General features: G+C 44.1%; 1 protein-coding gene across 5 annotated transcripts; it reads left to right on the top strand.

Moving 5' to 3' along the window:
• The first annotated feature begins 689 nt into the window (after window positions 1–689).
• On the top strand, window positions 690–14,318 carry syt14b (synaptotagmin XIVb). 5 transcript variants are annotated; one of them, XM_046373886.1, is made up of 10 exons: window positions 739–764; window positions 3,391–3,438; window positions 6,491–6,558; window positions 7,165–8,163; window positions 8,406–8,537; window positions 9,734–9,993; window positions 10,444–10,881; window positions 11,460–11,640; window positions 12,029–12,085; window positions 12,923–14,318. In XM_046373886.1, exons 4-10 carry the CDS (start codon window positions 7,221–7,223, stop codon window positions 13,237–13,239), a joined length of 2,328 nt encoding a protein of 775 aa, XP_046229842.1. In that variant the 5' UTR covers window positions 739–764; window positions 3,391–3,438; window positions 6,491–6,558; window positions 7,165–7,220; the 3' UTR covers window positions 13,240–14,318. The 5 variants fall into 5 exon arrangements, with proteins under 5 accessions (XP_046229846.1, XP_046229847.1, XP_046229842.1 ...); XM_046373887.1 differs by lacking the exon at window positions 739–764 and adding an exon at window positions 4,857–4,940; XM_046373890.1 differs by lacking the exon at window positions 7,165–8,163 and having other exon boundaries at window positions 690–764; window positions 6,412–6,558.
• The last annotated feature ends 958 nt before the right edge of the window (window positions 14,319–15,276 follow it).

Below are 15,276 nucleotides of genomic sequence, written 5' to 3' on the forward strand. Positions count from 1 at the left end.
TTTTTGATGTTTGCTATACATAGCAATATACTACTAATAATACCCAAATTTCTCCAGTGTAAATTGCCATTAAATACTGAGTTACACAGTTTTGACCCTTTTAGAGAGAACTATTTAAATTTATTCTGTTGTAATGGGAGCTACTGCTGCTTTCAGGATGTTACCAGCCTGAGTTATTTTGAGTACTTTACCCCTGAATGTATACAATAACCCAACATTTTGGGAGACATGCTTATTCACTGTCTTGCCAGAGTCGAGTTGTATGAGAAGATTGATACCAGTGATGTCTGTCCATTAAATACTTCATGAAGAACAAGGAGAACATTAGCTTAGCTTAGCATTAAGACTGGAAGTAGTTGGAAACTGAAGGCTTGGTTAAAGCTAATACCACCATGTAATACACATATCACATTGTGCACCCGTGTAGGCTAATGTTTGTAGCCTATTCAATTAAATTAATTCTTAATGTAATAATAATTAAATTAACGATTAGATATATTCTAGGAATCAGTAAAGACTTCTGTTATGTTATCTTATGTTTACATTTTGAAATGCTGTGTTTAATATTAACATCTCACATCGCACCCCAGTTTTTTAAATAGCAAACGCTTACACAATCTCTGTCACACACACACACACACACACACACACAGGCACATGAATGACCTCCCTCCTCCATCACACACACACACACACACACACACACACCCCACCTCCCCCTCACAGTTGGTAGAGTCCGGGACGGAGCATCATGGCGATTGACGGTAAGAACTCGGTCTCAGGTGTACTGCGGGACTCGTGTGAAACTTTGCTCGGGACAGAATGAGAGCGTTGTGTATTAATCACATTTTATATTTAGTCAGTCCTTTTTTCCCCTCTCCACCCAGTTTATTTTATTTATTTATTTATTCTGTAAAATCTCGCCCTGAGTACCGCAGTGCTCCGGAGGTGGGACAGCTAGCTGTGCGGGGCTGATGCTGACACCTGCACCAATGCAGGAATGTTGTGATCCCTTTCACGGGATGCGCGCCTTGAAGTGACCGTGGACAGAGACGAAGACAGTCCCGGTGTCCCCGCTTGACACGCCTTTGAGAGTGAAACGATTTATGTTTTTAAACACCGAAAATCAGTGAAGGATCTTACTTAGCATCACATGGCCGCTACTTTGTTTTGCTGCTGTTACAACTACATCACTTGGCGGATTAATAATGTGGTGCGATATTATCGATCAAAGGTAAAATAAAATGAAACACGTTTGAGTGGGAAAACGACTCGCTGTGCTTTGTTTTATTTATAGTAATTCGTTTATTATAATAATAATAATAATAATAATTATTATTATTTTGTGGGTGCACGTGCGCCGTTGACGCTCTCCCTAATCGTCACGCGTCTTGCGTACAACCAATACGGCTGCACGGCGATGGTGTCTCCTCAAGGTTTTAGTGAAAGTGACCGGAACACGTCGCCGAGCAGCAGTGGGGAGTTGGCGCGTGCCTCATCCGTTGTCCCGTTAGTTCTGATGGTGTCACGTGCAGCCGAGCGTGCAGCGGTGTTTGTTGACACCTGACAGAGAGGGAGAGGGTCCAAGGTTTCGTAAAGACATGCCAGCAGTGCCACGCCACGGGCACCAGCGGTACAGGCACGATGCAACTGGAATTTGCATATAGTAACATGTGATAAGTTGGATTCAGTGTTTACTTACAGATACATTTAAATTTTGTGTATAGTCACGATGCAGCTAAGGATGTCTTGAATTAAAGTTGTATAGTTGTAAGTGCTGTTTCTCATAGCTATTCGTTTACCGAAGGGGAAAAGTTTTTATTATCCGGCTTTGCAGTTTGCTTCCGGTGTGATGTGGAAGCTTGAAACCTCAAGTGCACATTAGAGAATTGACTTTGCAAAAATATAAAAATATGCAAATCAGAGTATGTTTTGTAACAGGGCTTGTTAGATGTTAGAAGGGCCTGTCATTATGATGCTGCACTTCAGAGCTGGACTTGATTTGACTTTTACTGTTTTATAGTCGTGTCATGTCAGAAATCAATTTGGAAAAGGTTTTCCTCTAAACTCAGTTGGCAAATTGGATTATGTTTTAAATATCAGTGGCTTCTTACAGCTGATCTCAAATAATTCACATAATTGAATGTCTTTTATATCTTTTCCTTCATGGAGCTTTTCCTGTTTGAGGTAATTCACATAGCTTATCTTTATAATTCTTCTTTCCCAATTTAAAGACGCTAATATATCCTCTCCCCTTATTACAGTAAGAGAGCCCTCTTGTAAGAATAGCAGTGATTTTATGGAAAGCAGTGATCAGCATATTATCGATTGTGACATTTTGGCAAGTCTTTTGGCTCTGCGAGAATACCCAACGAAGAGTTTCTCTACCATTAAACGAATTGGTCCAGAGAGCGTCTGTCTCCCGCGTGACAAAAAGACAAGACTGCTTCGGAGGTTTCTTTCTATTTGCTCTGGCGACGATTCGTCACCTCAGGCCATTTTCAGCATCCAATCCTTGAGGGAAGGAAGGAAGTGAAGGGAAAAGTCCCCAGATGATTTGTTTACATTTTATGAGTGGAGTTCAGGGGCGTACAATATTGTTTGTCAAAATCAAGACAGGTAAATGAAATGAAATGGAGACACCAACCAAATTCCTCCAGTGTGAATTGCCATTAAATACTGAGTTACACAGTTTTGACCCTTTTAGAGAGAACTATTTAAATTTATTCTGTTGTAATGGGAGCTACTGCTGCTTTCAGGATGTTACCAGCCTGAGTTATTTTGAGTACTTTACCCCTGAATGTATACAATAACCCAACATTTTGGGAGACTGTCTTCCCAGAGTTGAGTTATATGAGAAGATTGATACCAGTGATGTCTGTCCTTTCAATACTTCATGAAGAACAAGGAGAGCATCAACTTAGCTTAGCTTAGCATTAAGACTGGAAGTAGTTGGAAACTGAAGGCTTGGCAAACAAACAAACCACACGAGGCAAACTGTGGCCTTTACGCTTTTGTTTTTGTGTGATTGTCAGCTAGCTGTTTCCATTTGTCTTTGTGCTAAGCTAAGCTAACTATCTCCTGACTTACAGATTTGTATTTATTTACACGCAAACGTGGGAGTGGTGTCCATCTTCTGTAGCTTTCGGCAAGAACATCAATTAAAACACTGACTTTTTGGCCAGAGCTCTTGAACGTTCATTCACCTTTTTATCTCCCTCTTATGGCACATTTATGTCACGAGTTTTCCTAGTTGGTTCCAGCTAATCAGTTTTGTTGGCATAACCATCTGTCAGCCTCTGCTAACCGGAGGCCTGAACATATGCTTCTTCAACACACAGAATCATATTTTAACCTCTGACTCCCAACTTTCATCTCTTTCTCTCCCAGGAGGGGGGAGGAACTGTGGTGTTCACGAGCTCATCTGTGCCAGACGAGGTAAGGCCGCGTTACAACTGAGCGTGTGCTTCCATTCGTGAGATAGCATTACAGGTGATAGCATAAGAGGCGCATTTGAGTTGACGTGCATTCGTTTTAATTCAGTTTCTGGATGGGTCTGTTTGGTTGTACGCTGCTACATCCACGCTACATCCAAATGTGTAGGCCAAACTCTCAACCTCCCTCTTTAATGCGAATTTTCACTGAAGTTATGTGTATAGAAAGTGTCTCCATATAGACTTCAGAGAGCATAATGTCTGTGTGTGAATTATGCATGGCATATCAAGTTTTGGCTCACTTCAGCAAAAGAAGGCAGCTGTTTGTTCATGATTTATTCAGCGCCGAGGTTTTGTTTCGTATCAGAGGTCCATGTGTAAGCAACATTTCCAGATTGCCTACCTACTTTTTAAACAAACGTGCCCTATAAAGTACAGCCAAGTTAAGTACGCGCTGGTCTGCAAGCTTAAAAGTGGGATAAGTTATTACATAAATAAATTAACGGGGGGCTAACTTTCACAGTGAGGAAGGGTGACATGATTTGTTTCTGTGTTGTGTTCCAAAGGCGCAGAAACATGACAGGATCCTTTGTTTCCATTTGTTTTATTTGAAAACCTTTCATCCAAACGAGCTCGTATTTCTTTGAGGTTATTATTCTTATGCTGTTTTCACATTGAATGCTCCAGTGGCTGCGTTTTCATGTTTGTGAGTCAGCTTGTGCTGGAGTTACTGCTTAGAAAAACACAATGCAGACTGAATCCTGAGGCTCAGCTCAGCATCCCGAGTTCAGCCTCGGTTCACATGCTGAAAATAAAACAAACAAACAAACAAACAAAAAAACCAGATTGATTCTGTCATATTTTCTTGTTTGTTCTGTTCAGACACACAGATCGTACATGCACACCGTCAGAAAGGGTGAGGTGGAGTGAAAGAGGGGAGTTAAAAAGGCAGAAAAAGAGAAAGTGGCAGAGAATAGAAAAATCTATTTTAATCTGCTCTGCTGTTAAGAGACATATCAGACTTTGCTGAAAAGGACGGTTATTAAACTAAAGATAACTGACAGCGGGGCGAGCTTTCTCAAAGGCCATCTTGCCACCGTTCCACTTTCCAGTGTACGATGACGGAGGGATCGGGTTACCTCAGGTGTTTAAATTATTCAGCTGTCATTGACATTTACAGAGCAGGGCCATGTATGAAGTGTCATCACACGCCGGGGCACGGGGCCATAAGCTGTTCATCTGGACAGGCGGCTGCCGTGCCCGTGGCTGCAGAGGTCATTCTGGCTCAATCAACACAACTGTCAGCAGTGAGAGTTGATACGTAAGCCTGGCAAGTGCTGGACCTGACTAAGAGTAAGGGATTTATTACATGTCGGATTACTTCAGAGCGGGACAACTGTGTTTTTTCCCCCCTCTTATTAGATCATTTACTATGTACAGAGGCAGAAGTACTGGTAGTGCTTTTTAGGAACAGCTGGCTCTAAAGAGGATATTCATTTTGAGAAGGTAAGCCTCAGCTGCCTCATCAGCTGCTCTCTTATCTCTCTCTGCTGCTGCTCGTGCTGTTCTCGGGGAATTCATCTTTGTGTTCGTCTGCAGCAGGCAGCAGCACCGGCTGGGAGGCTGCTGTGGTCTCAGCCAGTTGCCACGAGGTTTCAGAAGCTATTCCTCTGTTTTCCTCTCTTTCCCTCTCATTTGTGCTCTCAGGGAGATACCAGTTTTTACACTGCTGACCGATTTAGTCAATGACCGGTGATTAAACTGGTTGTTTATTAAAATGTGCACCTGCTACAAAGCACATGCTACAACATTTGGGCTGCGTCAGCTTCACCGGACGCATTGGCCTAAAATTCACCACCATGTTTCTTTTGACAGGGCCAGTGAATATTTTAATTTTCACATAAGGCAGAAAAACAACAAAATCTTGAGCTTCAGCTGACTGTCGTTGCCCCATGTGACTTAGCTCCCTATCAGTCACTACACATATCATATGAGTCTACAATAACACGAAATAAATCACACAAAATCTGTTGCCTTATCAAAAACAAATAAAATTGTAGTTATAAGTCATTGATTCACTTACAAGTCGGAAGGATCAGTTAAACGACACAGTTTAGCCCATTCGTATTTTTGTGTTTTTTATGTTTAAAGGACAACAGCTTCCAGATTGGTTTCTCTAATAAAATACTGGGCGGATTCACTGCTGAATATGTCCATGTAATTGCAGGATCAGAAAAAGGGTATTATGTGCCCCAGGTACTTAAACTTGAAATTCAGATACCTCGTTTCACAAAGCCCCACTTGCAGTGTGCTTCATTTTACAAGCTGCCCTTTCCACTGAGGCATTTGGTCTTTAGAAATGTCGTTCATGCTTCATTGTGCTCCTCTTCTTCGACTGTTGCGCTGCGGCGTGTCTGCGTTGTAGCCTATTAAGCGCAGGCCCGACGCCGTTTGCATGGCGCTCTGAGTCTACGTTTGAGCAAGATACAGTCCCTTTGAGGCTTTCATAAAAATAAAAATAGCACATCGGCAGTGCAGGGCTGCTTGGTTACATGAAGTATGGCTGGCCTACATACGCTGCTGTAGACTGTATCTGGTATGCCTTTGAAGTAGAAAAACCACTGAGTGTTTAAAAGTACCGTAGCTATCACTCCCCTCACAAGCCAGCATCTGAGGAGCCTGATTCCAAAACGAGATGCCCATCATCAAACAGAAGTATTTGTGGTATCAGAGTGGAGTTATTTACAGCCTTGAAAGTAATTTGTTAAAAATAGCATTTTTCAGCCTGCAGCCATCTGCGTTTCTGTTTATTTATAGTCACTGAGACACTGAAAGGCTTTTTTTGGTTTGGGAAGTTGCATACCTCCATGATGTTTGTCTAATTTGGGTTTTCTCTCTTTCCGTCTGTCTCTCCTTCTCCCCACCCCCCATCTCTCCCCTTCCCCTCCCTCTTTATTTATGTTCTTCTTCTCCCCAGTCTCTCCTGAGCTTCTGGGTGTCCTGTCTTCCATTGCAGCCTTCATGGCGTTGATAGCTCTGTTTTTTCTTTACCTCAGCAACAAGCTGTCAGTGGAGAGTCCTGACAATCTCTCACATCTCAGCGGCTATAAGACCAACCAGACAGGTACTCAGCACACTGACAGATTTACTGCATTTTACACACAAACATGAGGACGACTGTTGGCTTTGTTCTGGGTTTATATGAAGACCTCACAGTTGTTTTTCATCCTCAGACACTTGTTGCATGTGAAACTAAATCACATTTAATAAAACTGAGGTCTTTATGATCCATGTTTTAATTTTACAGATTCACAGTACATTAAGGTTGACATTAATGTCCGTATTTACACATGAACCTGCTCTGAGTGAAATGCGTACTTGGAACAATACTCCAAAAACAGAAAAGTATTTCATAATGTGGCCAAATTTTATTTCCTCTCCTGGCCCCACATGCTTCGACTAACTAGCCCGTGTAAAAACAGATTTAAGTCGAGGCGGTTTTGAGTTTTTTTGTGTTTTTTGGAGTGCTGCTCTTCCAGCTCATAAATGAACGTACATTTCATTGTGGTTTCTTTCTAATAAACGTTATGTCTGAGCTTTGGACTCCAGGGTGAGAAAGCTCTTGTTACAAAACACGTATTATTTTAGCCACAATCACCATATTGTTTGGCCTCGGCACACACTGTGATGCTGGCTTCACACTCTGCTCACAACCACATGTCCGTGTCAGTGCCTCTGATGAGCTAATCTAGAGGTCAGCGTGGTGACGGGATCCCTGACTGAGAGATGGCCTTCTTCAAGAGCTTCCAGCACAACCTCCCATCTGTCAACATTTCCTCCATCTTGGACTCGGTCACCAGTCGTGTGGACGACCTGGCCAACGCCGTCAGCGACGTCACTTATGCTGTCAGCGACCAACTGACCGAGCAGGTGACCACCATCATAAACAAGGTGCAAGATGAGGAAGATGTGGGCAACAGCAGTAGCCAGGAGTCGGGTCAGGCTTCCACAGCACAGGACGGGCCACAGACCAGCAATAAAAGCATGTGGCAAAGGTCCAGAGACTCAGAAACGAGCAACACAACCTCAAAGACCAACCAAGCCGGTGATAGTACAGAGGCAGAGTACACTGCGAGCCAGCTGGAGTGGGAGTGGAGGGACGGATGCTGGCGAGTTAAAAAGACGGAGGCCGAGTTAGCAGAGGAAGAGAAGAGGAAGAAAGAGGAGAAAGAGCTGTGGGAGAAGAGGGAGCAGAGGAGAAAAGAAAGGAGACAGAAGCAGCTAGAGAAAGAAGCCAGGTTACAAGAAAACAAAGAGGAATCCCAAGATGGAGGGCAAGAGGAGGAAACTGGCGACAATGGAAAAGATAGACAGGCGAGTGACAGCGGAGAACAATCGGCTGCTCAGCAAAGAGAAGATGACTGCTCGGATGAAGCTCCTCGGCCACCTGCCCACCCCGACGCTGAAAGCAGCTTATCAGAACAGAAAGAGCGAAAAGTGGGGGAGGGAGAAGGAGAGGACGCGAAGGAGGACAGCCTCGAGAGAGAGGGAGACGATGAGGAAGAGGCCGAGCTTTCAAGAGCTTCCTCCACAGTAAAAAAGAAAAAGTCAGACAAGAAGAAAGGGAAAGGAGCAAAAGGGGTTTCGAAGAAATCGGAAGAAGTGTCGGATGTGGAGAAAAAGAAGGAGAAAGGGAGGAAGAGCAAGAAGAAAAAGAAAAGCAGCCAAGGTTAGATGGTGTGCTGCTTTTATTTCACTGCCTGGATCTCCGCCTCTGCTTCTTCTTCTTCTCTCTTCTTCTTCAGATGTCAGGAATCGTAGTTCTTACCCTAAGATTCACCTTTCCAGAGTGCCACTTTAGAGCATCTGCTTCTTCGCTCTTGTCTGCTGCACTTCTGTAAACGCTGCTCATATTATGTTTTGTGAGATTCATGTAACGTCTGAACTGAAGTCTCCATGTGCTCTGTCCAGATGTGGTTTTATCAGACAGCGAGGAGGAGAAAGGCCCCGAGGCTGTAGCCCAGCCGAACACAACCTCCGTGTGGAGTAACAAAGAGTCCACCGAGCAGGGGGGCTACAGCAGCGAAGCCTGCAGGGAACAGGGTGAGAGCGTGGGCTGTGCTGTCTGTGGAACCTGAAAAACTAAGGTTACAAAACACCCAAGACTCCCTTATAATGAATCAGATGAAATAATCAGGGACCACAAAACACAGTATAAAAGGATGGTGTGAGATCGATAAAACAGCAGTAATAATATGCCACAACATGCAGTTTAAAAAGAGATGTGCAGTAGGTTAAAACTCTTATGGATGAATATATAAAATGTGGCTTTATGGGGCCGTGTAGAGTTAAACCTCCAACAATAGGTACCTGTTGGTATGTAAACATTTTACACTTCCTGTCAGTGTATCATATTTCTATGCTCTCGCTACGTTCGATTATTTTGAGTCTCCGTTGAGTTATTTAAGATCTTTTTTTTACAACTTCATCGTGTAAAACCTCTTTAAATATCTCAGAAGTGCTCCATAAATAAAATGTCTTATAAATTTCTGTTTATTTTTTACTCACGTGTGAATTTCAGGTGAATTTGTTATTCGCTAAGCTTCAATAATAACTGATTTACCCCTTAAATTAAAGCAAAGGTTCAGCATTATGGTAAGTGCAGTTACTTTATTCAATATTTAATACGGAGCTTTAGATGAGAGGATTTCATGTCTCAAAATAAGATGATTAGCTTTGCTTAAAGACAGGAAGCAGGAGGAACCCGCTAGCCTGGTTCTTTCCAAAGGTGACGAGCACCTCTGAAGTTCACTGATGGACACATTTAAATGCTTTTGTTTAATCAAAACCAAAGCGCAGCAGCAACAATTTGCAGTTTTAAAGGAGGTTAAGTTCCCCACTATTTCTCCGCCAGAAGGTGCTTGCAGGCAGATTTTAAACGATATTGAGCTTCTCATCTGAAATGTCAAACAGCCTACCTACTGACCTACATGATGATTACACAAAGTAAAATATTCAAAGTCAAGATGCCAGGTTTTTTGACATTCACCCCTTGAAACTTTGGAAAGTTGACAAGAATTGGAACTTGGACTGAGACAGAATTACAACTTGGAAAGTTGTAATTCTGTCTCAGTTTGAAGTTCTGGTCTCACCTGTGGGCGCAGCACAGTTTAAGATGTTAACTTGACTCCATTGGAGTCTTTATGTTGCAAACATAATGAGGGCAGAGCACAGTATGTCTCCAGTGACGCGCCGTTTCATATCACATTACTCCTTCTCCCTCGCTGTCATGGATGCAGGCAACAGCATCCAGAGGATAAAGAAGGATCCCTCCCTCAGTGAGCCCCAGCCTCCTCCGTACCAGGACGAGGTCTCGGCGGCGCACGCGTCCTCTCGCTCCCGCTCGGAGAGAGGGGTCAGGAGGGGGTCGTCCCCACAGCGCTGCGACAGCCCCCGCTGCTCCAGTGAGGCCAGCGTGGAGCAGGACACCGAGAGCTACCTCAACAAAGGCTGCGAGGAGGACATACCCAGTGACAGCACCGCTGTGCTGGGTCCAGAGGTCAGCTCCAGCTCCCTCCACGTTACCTTTTCTGTGTCCTCCTTAAGCAGCAAGTCGCAATTCTTTTATGTCCTGTTTTGCTTGTATCTGCTTTGTAGTTTGCCGTAAGCATCGTATAAAAAGACGGATTTTTTTGTTTTTAGCAATGAATTAGACATTTATGTTAGAGCACAACTGTAACCACATAACATAATCACTGAAAAAAATGTTCCTAAATATTTTTTATGTTGTTTCGGGAAAATTGGTAAAAACCGACAATCTTTAAACCATCAGTGCCAGAAAGCCACCACAAACAAAGTCTAGTGTTTGAAATTAACTGTTTTATTCGGTAATAAGATGTGGCCAACTGATGTAATGCTGTTCAGACGCAGGATTCAGATTCACTTGTCTTTTATACTCAAACTCTCTCTCTTTCTTCACTACTATTCTGATTCTCTCTTTTCCATCCAGGATGGCTCTGGTCCTCAGCTCCCCACAGCCTACGAGCCAGAGCCACTCGCCAAATACGGCACGCTTGACGTGGCGTTCGAGTACGACTCCAGCGAGCAGTATCTGGCCGTCACGGTCACAGCGGCGACAGACATTCCTGCCCTTAAACAGACGGGCAACATCGCGTGGCAGGTCCACCTGGTCCTGCTGCCCACCAAGAAGCAACGGGCCAAGACGGGCGTGCAGAAGGGCCCGTGTCCTGTCTTCACGGAGACATTCAAGTTTTCCAGGGTGGAACAGGAGGCCCTGGGGGACTACGCTGTTCGCTTCCGTCTGTACAGCATCAGGCGGATGAAAAAGGAGAAGGTCCTCGGAGAGAAGGTGTTCTACCTGACTAAGCTCAACCTGCAGGGCAAGATCGCTCTTCCTGTCACGCTGGAGCCGGGCTCTGAACTCACAGTGAGACCACTTTGTGAATTTTCCCTGAGGCACTGGAATATTGGTTTGACAATGAACATGTCAGCCGTAGAGTTTCATTCAGTTGCAAAGTAGTTTGGGGCTTCAGCTAAGGAATATTTTTTTCTCATCAATTAATCTTATTTTTTTCTGTTAGTTTTTTGATCTTTAAAACTATAAAACAGTGAGTTCCCAGAGCCCAGATGTGGCGTCTTCAGGTGCCTTCATTTGTTCAACCAGCAGTCCCAATCCCAATAATATTCAGTTCACGATGTGTAAGACAAGGAAATGCAGAAAATCCTCACATTTGAAAAAATCATTGCTGTTCATAAATATTTCTGTTTAAAATTTTGTGGCACATCTCAGCTAATAAAAGTTGAGATTTTTCTCTCTGAACTAAAAACCAACCTTCATCCCGAGAGCCGTACTGCTCAAAAGTTCTTTATGTAAATGGGTTCTGCGATTCCCCGAGTTGAAGGCCAAACCTAATCCGAATGCCTTCTCTCTGTACAAACTGTACAATCCCACTGACGCTTTCTTTCTTCTTTCAGTAACTCCTCTTGTGTGTTTCATCTTGCCAGGGTTGCGGCTCTCTAGTGAGCGTGTCTCGCAGCGCTGGAGCTCTGTCCTATCGCTCCACGGAAGACTCGTCCTTGCCAGAGATCCTCTTGGGTCTCATTTACAACTCCGCCACGGGACAGTTATCAGCCGAGGTCATCCAGGGAAGCCACTTCAAAACCGCAGCGTCTGATAAACCCGTCAGTACGTACAAAAGCTTCCACGTTAAATTGTTTTAATTCCTGGGCTTTGTGGCAGCTTGGATTGAGGTGCTGAGTGACAATGTAAACTCTCCTCCTTGTAATGTGCCTTCCCGGGAGTGTGATGACACACTAGGCAATTGTTTTGGCAAAGCAGATGGGCAAGACTCTGAGCAGCGTGTAACAAAGGCAAATTTTACACCATTATGCTTAATGTTTTCTGGCAACGGCAACAGCTTTTTAATAAGCTAAGTGATTAAAGAACAATACTGGAGCGATTGGCGCTTATCAGAGTTTTCCCATGAAAGCTCACCTTCTGCTGTGTATCACAAGCTTTAAACTGTCAGTTCTGACTGCTTCCTCTTTCTTCTTTCCAACCTTGTGTGCCACAGATGGTCTGTTCTGTTGTATAAAACACTTTGTAGGGGGGCAGCTTTACATCATGAGAGGTAAGACGGCAGTGAATTCCTTGTTGTCTTTTGGGTATATTTTTGCATAAAACATCTGATCTACTGGCTCAAGTTCTATCAGTGCGTAAATAAAAATAAAACACTCAAAATATTTGTAAAAGGCTGCTTCAACAGGGCAACATGTTTTCTCACTTACCTCCTCTGGGACAGCTGCACGAAATACTTTACTTTAATACTTATTTGTCCTGTTTGTGGTGCTCTCAGTACTGAAATTCTGAATTTATCTGTCATGTCTGTACAGTAAATATGAAGCTAGAGCCTGGAGACTCTAAGCTTAGCTTAGCATAGAGACTAACAGGAAACAGCTAACCAAGCTCTCTACTGTTAAAACACCATCACTGTGAACAATTCTTACTTTTTCATGGTGGAAAGAAGTCCTGTAAAAGAAGAACTGTTCACATTAATGTCTGTGGATTATCAAGGATTATCAAGTTCCTGTGGATTTGTAATACTTTTGTTTTAAATGCTGTAAGCACTACAGACAAAACAGAAATTCTCTTGGACAGATTTATTTTATAAACCTGGACAAATAAAATAGAATGTGTCTTCATGGTTAGGAAAATAGAACTGAGACAATATATACTTTTTTTATTTTTTCAAGTGAACTGAATGTGCAGTAGTGCCCCTCAGCGTCTTCACCGAGACCAAGAGTTCTGGTTTACGTCCATACACTGACTGTGCTTCCGAGGTTTAACCTGTTCTTTGTTTCAAGTGGAAGAAGACAAAACTTGTGCTGCAGTTTGTCATGTTTATTGCAGTACTGATATTCCACCACTTGATGGCACTCTCTCACCGCTCTCCCACACCTCCTTTCAGACACCTACGTGAAGCTGACCATGCTGGACTCCAAGGGGAAGGAGATGTCCAAGTGTAAGACGGCCGTTTGCCGCGGGCAGCCCAACCCCACCTACAAGGAGACGTTTGTGTTCCAGGTGGCGCTGTTCCAGCTGTCCGAGGTGTCGCTGGTGCTGACGGTGTTCTGCCGCCGGAGCAGCATGAGGCCCAGGGAGAGGCTGGGTTGGGTCTCTCTGGGGCACAACAGCTCCAGCGAGGAGCAGCAGGCCCACTGGACAGAAATGAAGGAGGCGGAGGGACAGCAGGTGTGCCACTGGCACACGCTTACTGACACATAGGAGGAGGATTTATGAAGACTGAGCTTGCGTTCACAGCATTCACAGTGTGTGTGATGAGTGTGTGTGTATGTGTGCTGCATACAGGTGTGAGGACAGGCATGGATTCCCAGTCTTCACTGCCAGAGACTGCATGATTACCCTTTAATCTGCCACTTTCCTCTGAGGGAGAGATTTAATTGTTGGAGGTGGGAGGTGGAAGCTCCAGCGTTTTTACCGACGGGGAAAAAAGGAAACGGCAATTAATGACTTTATTATCGCTGAACTAACCAAAAACAGAAGGAAACGGTTTGTTTCCCTGTAATTCTGCCTACAGCGAGACCTGCATGTACACTTACTGTTTACAGGACAATTTCAAAGACCTAACATTTTCTGTCTCTGAATCTTGGACCAAAGAGCTCGGTCCGGGTCTAGCAGACTCCTCCTTGTTTTCTTCTTGGGCTCCTCTGGACTTCAAGCTGCCACCAGCATACCAGACATTTCTCTGTCCGTCACAGGCATTGACAAAAGAGAAGGCGATGAAAAGACTGTTACAAAGGGCCTGCGACATGCTGCATCTGTGCTTACAAGCTACGCTTTGTGCAGTTTGTTAACGTGCACATGACATTATGCAAGATCCAGTGGTTCCCTCTTTTCATGTTTTTGGATTATCAGTCAAATGGTTTACCAGTTTTATGAGCGTCTCTCTGGGGTATGTCCCACACAAAAAGAGATTTTTTTTTTTATGGTGGTCTTGCATAACTCGGTACACTATGCATCTGACGCCACTTTAAACGAGAGGAATGAAATTGTGTCTTGTGCTTGTTGAGTCTCTTACAGAATTGGACACAGCTCTGCATGCCACTCGTATCAAAGAGCAGCTTCCTTTTCCTGTGTAATACAGACTGAGCCTCTTACACCATTCAGCCTTCTGACAACTCAGCCATGTTCATTCATGTGGAAACACGGTGCTTCCCGCTGAGGAGTAATATGCAAAAGCCTGTGCAGTCCAGTAAACCTGAGTGTTTCTGTGAGGCAGTGCTGATGACAGCCAAGGCTGTGCTGGTTGTGATGCGAGTTGGAGGGGCAAAATGACATTACGGGGGGGGTAAAAAAGGTAAATCATATTTTCTCATTACATGTGAATGGAAGCTGTATTATTAAATAAAGGCTAAAATAAATGAAAACATTGTCCAGTGTGAGAAATCATGGTGCTATCTGCCCTGTCCTCATCTGGAACAAAGCCTGTTTTTAATCCTCATCAGAACAAGAGAAAGCTATGAGTCAGAAGAAAAGATTACTGAAGACCACAGAGCCACACCCGTGTTTCAGTAAAAAAGTATGGAAGCCTTTCTCCTCTCTCTGCTGGCTGAAGTGGAGGGGGTGGGACACATTTCTCTCTCTCCTCGTCCCACCGATGTCAGAGCTGAACCCCTCCTCTGGGTTTATGGTGCTTCAGCCACACCTTCAGTTCTTCTGCAGGGCCAAATTTCTACAATGTCAAATTTTATTCACTGAAAGACAAATGAAAACCAGACGTGCAGCATTCCTACCAGTTAAACAACTGGCTTGGTTTCAAATTGTGCATGACCAGCTTTTAGCGTCAGAATAAGGAGATTTCCTGTACAAAGTTAAATAAAGACACCGATACCCCTTCCATGTCTGTATGATAAATCTGGGCGGCACAGTTAGTGCTGTCGCCTCACAACACGAGGGTTCCGGGTTTGAGTCCCGGTCTTGCATGTTCTCCCTGTGCCTGTGTGGGTTTTCTCCGGGTACTCCGGCTTCCTCCCTTAGTCCCAAAAACATGCACATTAGGTTACCTGCCAACTCTACATTACCACTATTTGCAAATGTGCGTGATTGTCTGTTTCTGTGTGTCTGCCCTGTGACTGAACGGCAACCAGTCCAGTCTCACTCACTGTCAGCTGGGATGGGCTCCAGCGCTCCCACGACCCTGCATGGACGGACAGATGGATGGATGATAGCTTTTCTAGCTACAGACAGTAGACTGTTAACTTGGCCTAAAGAACGAACGCCGACCAGCCGCTTTGTTTTTTG

This window comes from Scatophagus argus, chromosome 19 (assembly GCF_020382885.2).
Source record: "Scatophagus argus isolate fScaArg1 chromosome 19, fScaArg1.pri, whole genome shotgun sequence".
In the NCBI taxonomy this organism is placed as follows: domain Eukaryota; kingdom Metazoa; phylum Chordata; class Actinopteri; family Scatophagidae; genus Scatophagus; species Scatophagus argus.